Source organism: Rhinoraja longicauda, chromosome 17 (genome assembly GCF_053455715.1).
Source record: "Rhinoraja longicauda isolate Sanriku21f chromosome 17, sRhiLon1.1, whole genome shotgun sequence".
In the NCBI taxonomy this organism is placed as follows: domain Eukaryota; kingdom Metazoa; phylum Chordata; class Chondrichthyes; order Rajiformes; family Arhynchobatidae; genus Rhinoraja; species Rhinoraja longicauda.
The window spans coordinates 14328563-14343001 of record NC_135969.1 but is presented as its reverse complement, the minus strand read 5'-3'; the positions used below and the strand labels follow the sequence as shown (position 1 = coordinate 14343001).

Genomic DNA, 14439 nt, shown 5'->3' with positions numbered 1-14439 from the left:
CCGAATTTAATAAATTGACAGCTTTGGGCTTGTGCACAACAGGAACTGAACAAAAATTTCTCTGACCTTTCTAGTACAAATGTTTTTATCCCACCAGTCACTGAGTTAATTTTGTCACTAGTCTTGGTTCTTGGAAAACAGATAAAAGCTATGAAAACATAGCTTTTACATATGCAAGGGAAGAAGGGCTGCCACTGTTGTAGGCAGAATGATTTATTGTACATTTTCTTTGAGCACATGACAATTTTCAAGCGCTTTTAAGTTTACTTGAATTTGGACTAGATTTAATTTTATAAAACCAGGCAAATTGAAGTTGGCTCTCAACATTCCAGAATTAGCCCAACGTTCTACTTCTGAAGGAACCATAATTAATTTTTAATGGAACAATATTAACAACAGGTTCTGCACAACACAAGGTGTATTGGTGCCAATTAAGTTTAAATGATGAACTGCAAAATGTTTAGTTTCCAATTGCAACCTCTGAATGTAAATTACAATTAAACTGAAATCTTGCGTGCAGCCCACCACTGTCTTAAAAAGTCATGCTACATTTGATGAATGCAGTTGAAAATATGTTAGTTATTAAATTGACCACTCACTGTCTTCTGAAATTCACAGGAGGCATCTCAACTTCTTCAGATCCTGCAGTCCTTACATCCACCACTAAGCGTTGATGGCAAAACTATTGGTGTTGATTTTGCAAAGAGTGCAAGGAAGTAAGTAACTGAACTGTTAAATTTTATGACTGGCACAGATTTACAGCAAAAAATGCTTCCACTAAAGACATTTTGAGTTTGTAAATCTATTTCAGATTTCTACTGGGTTGCTATGGATCAGTTATTAATTTGGGAAACCAGGTGACTGTAAATTGTAAGTTTTCTCTCTGCGAAATTTAGTCTTTATGTCTAAACCTGAAATGATAAACAGAAAGCCTATGTTGCAGCTCTTTGCCAAGTGTTGGAGATAGCATTGGAGAAACACGATGGAATAATAGGCACGGACCTTTCCTGTCTCCTTATAATTTCTACTCCTTCCTATGATTGCACATTTGAAGACTTGGGAAATTCCCAAGTCAATTTCACATCCTGCCACTATGTGGAGCTACATGTAAACATTCTAGCTTTTTGAGAATGACTTTTAAAGCTATATCTACCTTGAACAAAAGCAGTAAGATAAGAGCACAACAATGGAAGTTGTTATTGTCCTCCATCATTTCTTCCTTTTTATTTTGGAAATTTTGTTGGCATCATCTCCACAATCTAGCTGAAATGAATTACTGTTTCATTGTGTTAGTGAACTGCAGCATCCATTTCTGTCTGCGAGGTCACTTGATCACCCTGACCGATTTAGCACATTTTGAGCACTAAGTATACAAATTTATGAGAAAGGTGGCTTATTAGTGTATGACAATAAACGCTACAAGACCTTTGGACTTGGACTTGATTTTCAGTGCCTTTGGCTGAAATATGATAATGTGGTTTAATTTGAACTATTAATGGTCAATTTGCTTTCCTGTTAGGGATCTCTTTCTTGGTGATGGAAATCGGATCAATGCAATGACTGTTGCAAGTACAGCCATTGCTGCAGCTCAGTGGTCATCAAGTCAGGTAAAGCCATATGGTTTCAAGTAAAACATTTTGCACTGTAAAATTCTTTAAGGATTTTCTCCAATTGAATAATTACAAACTTTGAGAAACAAATGACAAATCAATAATGTGCTGTGAAATTGGAATGTGACAGTCCAGTTGAAAGTAAATGACTGACTTTCATATTAATGTTGATATATGATTAATAGCATATTTGAAATGAATGAATTCATTAATTCATAAAGTATTCATTCATATTAATGTTGGTATATGATTAATAGCCTGAGATTTTAAAGAAAGTTGTAATTGCTTTAAGGTTAGCTATGATATCTTGCACACATAAGTGAGCTAATAGTTTTGCTATCCCTTGAAGAGAAGTGGGTGAATAAATTATACTAAGCTGCTTTTGTTCATTCTGTTGGTTATTTTTGGACATCTTGCTAATACATAGTAGATATAACTGTTGTGATTGGTATTTATATACGGTCATTAATTTGGTTCTCAAATTGTTATATAGCTATCTATATGTGTATGGGGATATCTATATGTGTATGGGGGGAAAAAATGGAGACATTTGAAATATAGCAATTCCTGTCCCAGAATTGTGAATGCTGAAATGTCCATCAGAATTGTTTCCCATAGCTAAAATTGTAGATTGGAGGAGCGCATTTAAGTACCTTAGATACATGAAACTGCAGAGGCCTGTTTACAAAAAAAGTCATAAAGTGCTGGAGTAACTCAGCCGGTCAAGCAGCATCTTTGGAGAATGTGGATAAGTGACATTTTGTGTCGGAACCCTTCTTCAGACTTATTGTGATGGGGTGGGGAGACACTTCTAGTTTTCAGATCCCCCCCCCTCCAAGTATAGAACCATGATTGCACAGTTGCATAATGTGGCTGTAACTGTAAATTTGTATTTTAGATTTTAAATTTTAATTCTTGAACTGTTATCTACTTCCCTTTTATAAAGTCTCAACAAATTTCGGATCCAGTGAACCAGGATTACGGTTACCCTTCACAGTCTGGTTCAGATAACTACAATCAGCACTATTCACAGGTTGGTAGTTGATCAGCGGCAATAAGAATACACTAAGTAATTTTATAGTAGATTTAGCAGAACAGCAAAGGTAGATGTCTATTCCTCGAACAAAGTGTCAGGTGTTAAACTTGACGTTATGCTGAAGAGTCATATGGCAGAGGGGAATATGTGTAACTGTTTAAGTAAACGTCTCACAAAGCACATTTTAAAGGATCGAGCTTATATGCGTAATCTGTGTTGCCCGTAATTATCAAATCCATGTAAAGTTAGTTATTTTACATCATTTTTGTTCTATATATTTAAACTTTGTTCTAATTCTGGTAATTAATCCTACTGTTAAGTTGCCTTAAGAATGAAAGCACTTTTTCAAATGCAACATCAGATAGTCCATTCTGCCTGTGAAATCATTCCTGGTCCAATAAACTGATTCATTACTTGCATCTTATAAATCAGTAATGTTGAGAGTGTTGAAGTTGGTATCTGGAAAGGATGCCATATTTGTAATGACTGCCATGAATCTTGCATTCTCATTTTAAAAGCAAAAGTTTATAATTTTAGATATATTGTATAGTTTTAATTGTGCTTAGTCTAGTTTCACATCCTTCCCCATTTGCTTGGCCTGTCGCCTTCCCAGTATTTTTTTTTACCTTGATTAAACCTGCAATGGAAGATGTTAAGTTGGAGAAGTATTGTACCAGGAATGTTTGAAGTATTGTCTCAAGTAACTATTACAGAGAGCTTTAGTAGACCTGGAAGAGCAATTCTGCATTAATGTTTTATTGATAAAATATTACATTTGTCCAAGATTTGGAATATTTCCCACCTCACTGCCAACTGTCAAGGTTTTAAAACAGGCAACCATGCTTGTATCTATACTAGAGTACAAATCAGCAGTCCTGTGGAGCAAGTTTCTCCTGCTCCTGTACTAAAATGTGAACACGTATCATTATGACATAACCAAAATTTCATTACCTTACTGGAGGTGTTTTGATTATGGTGTAGGGAGTGGTGTAAAAAAGTTTAGGAGACACCCACTTTTCCCACCATTTCCTGAAAACAAGAATGAAAAGTGAGCATGTTGTGCCATGGTATTATCCAAAAAGCATATTTCAAAACATGCTTAATTTCGTTTTTAGCAGAAGCTTCCAAGCTACTTCCCTGATCAAGAATTTATCCTGAATTGATTAGTGTTACAGTTTATATTGGTATAATTACTCAACAGTAGTTATATTTTAATGTGGCTGGTGGCTTGTAGCCCAACTGCACTATTTCCTATAGGAATATTCATGAATTTGTCATTTAGAGAACAGCACATGTTTGCACTGTTTGAGGAACTCTTGAGATGCAACCTTGATGTGTGTAAGATCTCCAATAGATTATATGCTTAGCCTCATCTGGGACTTTATTAAATAAAAATATGCATTTTCTTTGTTGAAAGTGAGGTATGGCAATGGTGAGGGATTTTCGAATAGGTTTCTGTTAACACTATGTCTGCCATATTGAGCAGGATCGTTTAGTTGTAGGATGTGAATCAGATTCCCTCGCTCCTAGATTTCTAGGCTCCTGCCAATCAGGCGAGGGATTATGCTGCTCATGCATTATTTTTTTCATCCCCTCCCAATGAAAACATGGTTATTTACTCAATCTGAGCCACGATTTTAATCGTAACATATAATGCTGTACCAACGCACCACCAAGTATATTGGTCTTAATTTATAAATACATAGCATGCTTTGTGTTCCACTTCACAGCCTGCCATTTATAATTCTTCTCGCATGCATAGAAATGACAGCATTTGCTTCATGAATTGATGTATATAAACATGCAAGATGTACTATAAACTTTGCATATTCTCCAGTGTTAATAATAACATGCAAGTATCAGACCAATGTGTCTGAATATTTCTGGGATCCTAATCCTTGGTCTGCAAAAGCAGTACTTCAATATTTTATGGATGTGTCTGCAATTCTGGGATATGCAATCTTGGAAATTTGAGGCATTTGTAATGCATGAAGTATAGTTTTAGCAGACACTTGCATTTTCAACGGGGGGGGGTGAGGATGAGGAGCAGAGTAGTGGAGCAGTTGTAGAATTCAGCTGCTTCCTTGCAAAAAGGAAAATGTACATCTGGTCTGCACTTGTGGGCTTAGTTGCCAGCTACAGAGCAACACTAACAAAAACCTGGAAACAGGTTATTGTTTGGTTGGCTTGTCCAAGAATTGGCAGCTGCCATATGTGCCCCATTAAAGAAGGAAACGGAAATAGAAAATAAACCTACGCATTCCTAACTGCCGCAACATTTTGAGTTTTACTTCAGTTGGAAACACAGGACCGTGCCTTGTATGTATTTTTTGTACGGATATTCTAAAGTGCAGTCTTAATTAGTTCTTCTGTGTGCACCACACTAACTATGAAATATGTGCAATCGGCACAGTACTCGCAGGAATACCAGTACTTTCAACAAGGCTCTGTGGACCCCAGTCAACAGCCTCCTGTCACATACCAGGCAGCAGCTACTCTCACAGGTAGGGTGTCAGCGTTCTCTTTCAGAAAGAAAGACTGAATTGAGAGGTTGGTGCAAAGTTATTCCTTTACTAAACCAGTCAATCAGGTTTAGCAGAAGAACAAATTACGCGTGTGGTTACTTTATATCCTCGGAAATGCACAGGTCATTTTTTATGTAAACTTCAGTTTTAAACTTGCCAACTTGTCAGTCTCCATTCATCTACAGCAATTCAACAGTATCTAAATATCAGCTCAAGCCTAACTAGTAAAAGTTACATCACTTATGCCATACAGGCGACCTCGCATTACAGAGGAGTTGCATTCCTGGAAAACTTAACAGTATTGAGATTTTCTCAAATGCAAACCTCCTTTTCCCACTGTTATATGCGATGATGCATTCTAATGGGATGTTTTCCCCTTATAGTAAACCATTTTATTGGCGATGACAGCTGAGAACTAAATTAGACTGTTGGTGGGGGGGGAGAGAATGAACAAGGCTCATGAAAGAAACAACAAATGTCTATTTTTACTCAATGCTGTAGAGCAATAGGGTTTGGACATGGCGTGACTTTGATTGTGTTATCAATTGCAGCCGGGACACTCCTTTGCCATGGCCTCTCCTGTCCGATAACATGAACAGATGTCTCAAATTAGAGAGTTGCCGTGCTCTTCACCTATGGGTGATGAGGGATTTGGCTGTGACTGACAGCCTAATCGATGCAGTGACATCGTCTCCAAATCTCGTTGCCCCACAGTACTGACTAAAAATGAAAATTGACAAAATGTGTTTCTTTTGTGTTTGTTTATCTCCACATAAATTTATTAGCTTAAATTTTATTCTATATCTTTAATTTTTGGGAAGTGATTTGTGAACTATTCAAGGGTGAATTTCCGTAACCCGAATGGCTGTAAGGCAGTGGTCGCCTGTAGTTTGGCAATGAAACATTGAAATGCATTCCCGTGGTATTATGTACTCCCCACACATTCAGGGTTGTGTATATATGTTGCTTTGTAAAATAAGTTTTTCTGTTATAGTTTTAATGCCGTCAGTATTTTGGGAGACCCAGTGGTCGATGCTTGTAATTGTTGTACTGTGTTCACTTGACTAGAAGAATACACAGTAGAACAATACACAGTAATCTTGTCTGGATAAATAATGTTGAATTGATTAGCTCCAGATGAGGTTGTCAAGTATTCAGCTCTGCTATCTTTTGGCATGTTTTATTGTAGAATCATTGGATTCATAGTTCATTAATCTTAATTTTGAACCATACTTTTAAAGTTGGCTCCTAAATCAAAATTTGGGTTAAATTAAGTCTTGTGGTTATGTGCAAAGAGCGAGCAGTGGCCTGTTTTATCCAGTTTTAAAAGTTGAATTTTATCCAGGTTTAAACGTTGGTTACTGTGTAATGCAGACTTGAGCATTGGAAAATTAAAAGCTAGGAAATGGTTAGAATTTCATTTATATTAACTAATTTACAAGAGTGAATTTAGTGCAGATTGTGATCTTTCCTAACTTAAAATTGTATTTCTTATGTTTGGTAGTTGAAATTGCGCCAAAATGTTACATTGAGTTAGGTTTGACATTTTAATTGCATCCCTATTTGGCATTTGTAATTTATTCTGTAGTGGAAGCCAAATTAAAGCAAAGGGCCAGTTTAAAGCTTTACAGAATGTAGTTGGTGCCTTTTCTTTATTGATGGAATGTGTACATTGCTGGGAAGGCCAGAATTTATTGTCAAAAGATGCTGGTGTGCCACCGCCTTAAGCCATTGCTCTCTTACAGAGGAAGTTTGAGGATTTAATTTGCCAATAGGGAACAGATTTACATTATGCTTTTTTTGCACTTCCATCAGATGAGCAGCAGATTGAATGTTAGGTGGAATATGGAATCCAAATTATAAAATGGCAAAATCGTATGTAATCCCAAAGGGCAATTAAAAAAAATCTATATAAGTTTGAATTAAGCAACTATTTTAGACCCAATGTTTCATTTTTTTAATTGATGTGTTAATGTGTACAGCTTTTAAAACAAAAACAATTTTATTTTTTTGCAGGTCCTCCTGTCAGCACTTCATTAAACACACCTGCATCCCAGGTATATTCAAGTCATGCTCAAACCTACACGCAAAATACTCGGGTAACATTATTTTATCTGGAACTGATGGTTCTTTCAAAGTTACTTTGTCATATCGAAAGATTAGCATTAAGTTTATTGGCTGTTTCAGAGACCCATTTGGTATTTTTGGGGTATTCTGAATGTTGAATCATGCACTCTTGGTATTTATGTTGATAAAGCTGTCTTTTTTTCCTGATTGTGAACGTGGGTCGATGATTCTTTAAATTGATGAAAGTAAACTTCAGTGCACAGATCTTGTTCTCCCAGTACATCTTATGTAAATTTGCCTAAAAAAAAAAGCTTCACCCCACTCCTGTATCTATAGACTTTAACTTGTATCTACTTAATGTGCATTTCCAAGATGGCCATGACAAAGTAATACCTAATTCCTTTCTCAGATTTCTGCAAATAAATGCAAAAAAAAATCCATTTAGTTTTTAGAGAGCATTATTTCCCTTTCCTCCCAGTTAGGCCATTTGTCTAAAATCGTTTATTGACTTTAAAGAGTGGATCTAGTCCCAGAGACCTCCCCACATTCTTGGATGCCTTGTTCACCATGATATTTGACTATTTGTCGAGGTGTTATGTGAATATATATTAATCTATTGAACTGGGTGCATATTTAAATTACCAAAGTGATGTGGCTTTTTTTGTACGCTACAGGGAGATGCTGCACAGCAAACATCAACAAGTCAACAGAGTACAAGTTCAAATGCTGCATCTACAGACTCCAAATTCTGTAAGTGGTTTAGATTAAAATAAATACATACCTAGTATTGTAATTTAGATGCCTTTAGAAACTGAAGTCCAGCTAGCTGTTTGGTTTATACATGTTGATAAGAATCGTGATCTCTTTAAATGTATTGATGCTTGTTTGCAGCTGTACCTGATGTTTCCAATTACCAGTATGACGATTCTTCCGGATTTTACTATGATCAGCAGTCTGGACTTTACTATGATCCTAATTCTCAGGTACGAAGACTCTTGAAATCGTTAGCTGTGCAAATATATTGTAAGAAAGAGCAAGTTAACGTATCCATTACTTAATAAATTATTAGTTTGTTTCAAAGCAGTTTGCAAAATTACTTCAGAAGTATGGTTTCAATAGAGCATGTTCCCACATATGTCAATGAGATAAATGACCAAATGATTTTCTTTATTGATGTTTCACAGGAATAATTATTGGCTTGGAAGCAGAAAGAGCTTCATGATGTATTGATATATTTATCTGGGTTCGCCTGACAGACCAGGCTCCAGTAATACCCCACTCCCTCAGTAATACCCACTCCCTCAGTAATACCCCACTCCCTCAGTAATACCACACTCCTTCAGTAATACCCCACTCCCTCAGTAATAACCCACTCCCTCAGTAATAACCCACTCCCTCAGTAATCACCCCGCTCCCTCGGTAATCACTCCACACCCTCGGTAATCACTCCACCCTCGGTAATCACTCCCTTGGCAATACCCCACTCCCTCGGCTATACCCCACTCCCTCGGCAAAACATAGTAGATAAATTGTCGTTAATGGAATATTCCCACATCTTTCATTTGGTTTACTGTCACTTTTCCAGTAGCTTGCTTATTGCTATTCCTTTAGAATCCAAAGTGTATTGAAGACTAACTTTTAAAAAAATTCATTCCAGTACTACTACAATGCACAAACTCAGCAATATCTGTACTGGGATGGAGAGAAGCAGAAGTACTTGCCTGCGTCAGAATATACTGCACAGCAGAACTCTGCTGCTAGTGCATCTAATAAAGATGGCAAAGAGAAGAAAGAGAAACCAAAGAGCAAAACAGCACAACAGGTAAAAAGGAAAACGAATGCTTCATACAAAGTATTGTTAAAATAGATCTATTTTCTAGGTAGTATTGATATCCATGTGCAAATGGGTATCAATACTACCTAGAACGCCACCCTTCTCAAGCCTATCCCCGTCATTCAATGTGATCACGGCTGATCTGCCTTGTATCTGGTGCCTGTTCCCATAACCCTCAATTGCTTGACCTTTCAAAACGTTATGATATAATCTCCACAAACTTGCTGGGTCGGGAATTGGCACTCTATGAAAAGTTCCAACAGACCTCTTTTAAATAATAGGTCTGTAATTTTTTTTTTTTCTCTCCCATATTTAAGATTCAATTCCAGTTGAAACATCTCAGCATCTATGTTATTGTGCCCACTCAGGATTTTATGGTTCAATCGGAACATTCCTCAGTTTTCGAGACTGCAAAGAATAATGTTCGTTTTTTTTCTCACTGCCAGTGACAAGAGCCTGGGAATTTGCCTGGTGAATCTCCTTTGAACTGTCTCCAATGTCTATATATTTTTAAGGGGATCTAAATTGTGTACCGTAGTTGAGGTGTGGCTTCACCAGTACCTTGTACAATTGTAACTTCCCTTTTTCTAAACCAACTCTTTTATCAACCATGGGCCATTTTGACATGCCCGCTGCTTTTTTCCTTTCATCTCCATTGTCTTTCTATGAAATTGAGTGTACTTCTGGGCAGAAAGAGGATTTGAAAATACAAAGACAAAGTATTGTCCCATGCCATCCTCAAACTTTCAGTTCACTCTACAAGTGGGTTCAATATATATTTTATTAACACTCACTACTTAGTATGTTTCAAATCAGGTTTTGTGTGGGAAAGAACTGCAGATGTTGGTTTAAATCGAAGATAGACACAAAATGCTGGAGCAACTCAGCGGGACAGGGGGCATCTCTGGAGCGAAGGAGTGAGTGACGTTTTAGGTTGAGTTGTTGTGTTACTCCCAAATAACCAATAATGTGATTATGGCCCTTTAGATTGCCAAGGACATGGAACGATGGGCCAAGAGTTTGAACAAACAGAAAGAAAATGTCAAAACCAGCTTTCAGCCTTTTGGTACACAAAGAGAAGATGAGAAGAAGGAATCTGCAGCAGCAGATGCGGGCTTTGCTTTGTTTGAGAAAAAGGTGCAAATTTTCATTGACTTTGAGTACAAGTTTGTTGTTCAAAAGATCTTATACAGGAATATATCACTTTAATTCTGTGTGGCACTGCTATTACAGGCTATGTCAGCAGAGAGGTCGCCAACAAGAATAGAGATGCTGAAGAGGTCTGCTGATGAAGAGGACTACACGCTGAAGGTTAGACTGTAAACTGATGCGTGTAAATACTGCAAGCGATGGAAATATAAACCAACCAACAAAAAATGCTTGAAATTATCAGGTCAGGTAGCATCTGTGTAGTTTTAATGAAAGGTCACGAACTTAAACATGATGTTCTTGTGTCACAGATGCTGCCTGATGAATATTTCCAGCGTTTATGTGTAAACATGTTTGCAAATGTCAAGATTGACATGTGGCTTTTGGTAACTCTTCGTTACTGAATATTGTTTTCATGTGCAACTTGATGTGGCACACACTGAATTTGCACATTGAAAATCAGATGAACATGTGGGCATGAAAAGCCCCATTTGAATTGGTTGCTGGCACTAGCATTTCTGCATACTCTGCCTGACCACAGTTTGTTTTAGGGCTTGTTTGAGAATTCCAAAATCTTTGCAAAGGGATTCATTTTGCTCAATTGTAATGTGTTGTACTTTCTTACTCTACATATGACATTAGAGTGAAATTATTGTAGTTTGCTACTTAAGAGTGCATTCTAGCGGACATTACTGCAGCAAGTCAAAGTAGAATCATGCATTCCTTAAAGTAACTTCAGAATATTGAGTCTGAAGGAACTATTTCTTTTCGTTCCTTTGAAGCAGCCTGGGCAATATTGGGTAGTTTTTAAAAATTATTTTGAATTCTTTTAAAGATACCAACCATTAAATGGTTTACCAGCAATGTCCAGTCTGATATAAATTTTAGGTTAATTGAAGAAGCAAGGCACTGGACATGCTGGTTTACATAAAGAGACGCAAAGTGCTGGATTTACTGGATCCGTTGAGTTGTTCCAGCACTTTGTCTCTTTATTAATTGAACATAATTTATGGTAGAATGATTGTATCCACTGTAAAAGAAACAAGAGATGCAGAATTGCTAAGAATTATTTGTACACTGAATTACCAATTTAAGAGGCAACTATATTTACAAGGATCGTGCATGTACATGTACTGTTTAGCTTGTGATACCTACATAAACCTTTGTTTCTTTAATTCAGAGAAAAGCAAGTCCTCCGCAAGGACTTGTGGCAGCTTACAGCGGAGAAAGTGATACAGAAGAAGAGCAGGAAAAGGCCGAGGATGGAGAGGAGAAGCTGACAGATTGGAAGAAAATGGCCTGCCTTTTATGTCGACGACAGTTTCCAAGTAAAGAGACACTCATCAGACACCAGCAGCTCTCAGAATTGCACAAGGTATATAGATCTAGCAAAAGAAAAATTAGTGTACATTTGAAATTTTTTACAATAGCCCTTCCTTAAATTATGCAATTACAATTTGTTTCTTTTTACCATAAAGCAAAATTTAGAGATTCACAAAAGAGCAAAGATGAGTGATATGGATCTTGAAGCTTTGGAGAAGACAGAGAGAGAGGTATGATCTTCTTTTCTACAAATTGGAGCATTTGCCTGTAGTACTTTTATTTTGAAAATTTGGTATCACTGAATCTTAACTCTTTCCACAGATGAAGTACAGAGACAGGGCAGCAGAAAGGAGAGAGAAATATGGGATCCCAGAGCCTCCCGAGCCCAAGAGGAAGAAGTTATTTGCACCACAAGTTGTGTGAGTGATGATGTTCCTCCATGTATGAAGCCATTTCCATCACTCCCATATCACTGAAACTTGATTTGTTTAGCATTTTTTGGTCAGTTATACTTTGCTATGATCCATTGGATATCATTGGGCCTATGCACTTCTCCCACCATCCACAGTGATAGACAATATCAATTGTTCCAATACTTCCGCTATGCCATTAGTGATGGTTACTTGATGCCATGTGCATCCTCGCTGTTAGGGTATTTGTCATTAGATTCCCACTAACTGCAGCTACTCTGCTAGCTTGCTCATTCTTATTCTTCACTGGGGAATCTAGTTTCCTATAGATCAATGATCTTACAACTTTCTGTTTCCTATGCTGACCTTGTGTCACGTTTCAACCTTTTTGATATTTGAAAAACGTTCTCTGTACAAATAGCAGCATGAAAAGTAGAAAATAAGTTTTCTTGTGCTGTGAATGTCTTTTTTAGCAGTGATTTTGAACAACCAACCAAAGATGGCATCGGTAGTGATAATATTGGAAGCAGAATGTTACAAGCCATGGGCTGGAAAGAAGGTTCAGGACTTGGTCGAAATCAACAAGGCATTGTTGCACCAATCGAGGTTTGTTTGTTTTTGACTATTCATGAACTTAGCCACGTAGAAGCTTGAACTTCAACAACTACATTATTGGAGGACGGATTGAGTTTGATATAGGACTACATTTTGATTTTAAGAATTAAAATAATTCTAAAAGGCAGTACAGTGCATTGACTTCAGTGGGTTCGTTGTGAAGCAGACAGGGTATTAATGAATGAATAAGTTTATTGGACAAGTATGTGCAATACAAGGAATGTGCCTTGGTGCTCTGCTCTCAAATGACAACACAACCATACAGTTAACAATTAAGAATAAAGCATAAACACATCAAAACAATAAGGATACAACATTACGGTCTAAACATGTGGGTGAAAATAAACCAGAGCAAAAAAGAGACTACAGATTAGGTTGCAAATACTTGTATGGCTGGCAGCCATGATGTAATTGGGGAGGAGGAAGTGGAGAACAAGTGCAAGACATTGAGAGATCATTTCTAACCAAGTTGCTCCATTGTACTAAGTTAGCTTATTATGCTGTCAGAGGAATATCCGCTGCTCTTAGTTTAGGTTATTGTCAAATATACTGAGGTAGACGTATACTCCAAATATACTCCAAAGACGTACAGGTATGTAGGTAAATTGGCTGGGTAAATGTAAAAATTGTCCCTAGTGTGTAGGATAATGTTAGTGTGCGGGGATCGCTGGGCGGCGCGGACTTGGTGGGCCGAAAAGGCCTGTTTCCGCGCTGTATATATATGATATGATATGATAGAGTGAAAAGCTTCCAGCCCAGTGACCTGACCAATGGCAAGGAAGGCACTGAGCCAATAGCAGCATGAATATTATTTTAAAATAGAACTGTCTATACAGCTTAAAATATTTCTGCCACTTAAGATTATAATTTTGTGCCTTTTTGAGCTGCATGGTACTAAGAACAATTTTGAATCTCCTTGGAACAGGCTCAGTTGCGAATGAAAGGAGCCGGACTTGGAACACGTGGAGGCTCTTATGGAGTCAACACTGCAGACACCTACAAAGATGCTGTTCGAAAAGCCATGTTTGCCAGATTCTCGGAAATGGAATAATATTTCTTGGTGGTGTAAATATTATAAATATTGTTACTGTTTTGTTGTACCAAGGAAGAATATGTGTCATTTTTTTCACTTCCTGCTTTTGTTATATTTCTAAGTTCCAACAAAAAAATCCGCAATTTAGTCTTTTAAATTATGACCTTGTAAAACTGGAGATTATGAAATGCTGGTGGGCATGACATACGAGGGGAAGATTTGTTGCGTTATGGATTTTGATACAAAATCGGCTAATTGTACATTCTGTATTATAATCATCTGCCTTTGTACAGATTCTGAGATAGTAGCTGTAAACCCGATTATTTTGAATAATTCTTTCTACTTTTCTCTTGTTCCCTAAATAAATTCCTCGGTGCTAATAAAACTGCTGGTTTATTTTGGAGTTCTGAATAAGAGAGAAACACAGCCTTAAATTGCAGGATTGATTTTTAAGTCCAAGTTCCCTAACACATCCTAAGCACGTGTGGGTTTGTAGGTGAATTAGCCGATGTAAAGTCTCTATTGTTGAAGGGTGGTAAGAGGTTTGATATGAGGTGGGGTGTTAATGGGGATGTGCTTGAGAATATTTGTCAGGGGAATGATGTGAAAGTGCAGTTGATAGGATACGTCAGAGCTGGCATAGATTCTAGGACAAATAGTTCCTGCAGAGTTGCGAAATGTGAGGGGTTGGGTAAAGAGATAACAAAGGATCAGAGAGAGACAAGAGAAACTTGAAAAAAGCAGTTCAAATTTTTATTCCCACAGGCCATGCAACATTTGTTTAGAGATTTTTACCACTTGCATTTCAGATTGATCATCAGTATGGGAATGAATTTG

The 14439-nt window shown here is 37.2% G+C and overlaps 1 protein-coding gene across 4 annotated transcripts in view; it reads left to right on the top strand.

Moving 5' to 3' along the window:
• Positions 1–13973, top strand: part of LOC144601774 (RNA-binding protein 5-like) — a 30505-nt gene extending 16532 nt beyond the window's left edge. For 3 of the 4 annotated variants that reach the window (XM_078414173.1, XM_078414171.1, XM_078414175.1), the window contains 15 exons: positions 619–716; positions 1520–1607; positions 2557–2643; positions 5060–5150; positions 7188–7270; positions 7913–7988; positions 8130–8221; positions 8896–9060; positions 10060–10209; positions 10306–10383; positions 11402–11596; positions 11700–11774; positions 11866–11963; positions 12428–12560; positions 13495–13973. In XM_078414173.1, the coding sequence (XP_078270299.1) occupies positions 619–716; positions 1520–1607; positions 2557–2643; positions 5060–5150; positions 7188–7270; positions 7913–7988; positions 8130–8221; positions 8896–9060; positions 10060–10209; positions 10306–10383; positions 11402–11596; positions 11700–11774; positions 11866–11963; positions 12428–12560; positions 13495–13620 (1635 nt within the window). In that variant the 3' untranslated portion in view covers positions 13621–13973. The remainder of the gene's footprint in view (positions 1–618; positions 717–1519; positions 1608–2556; positions 2644–5059; positions 5151–7187; positions 7271–7912; positions 7989–8129; positions 8222–8895; positions 9061–10059; positions 10210–10305; positions 10384–11401; positions 11597–11699; positions 11775–11865; positions 11964–12427; positions 12561–13494) is intronic. The other variant, XM_078414174.1, reaches the window with a different exon arrangement.
• The last annotated feature ends 466 nt before the right edge of the window (positions 13974–14439 follow it).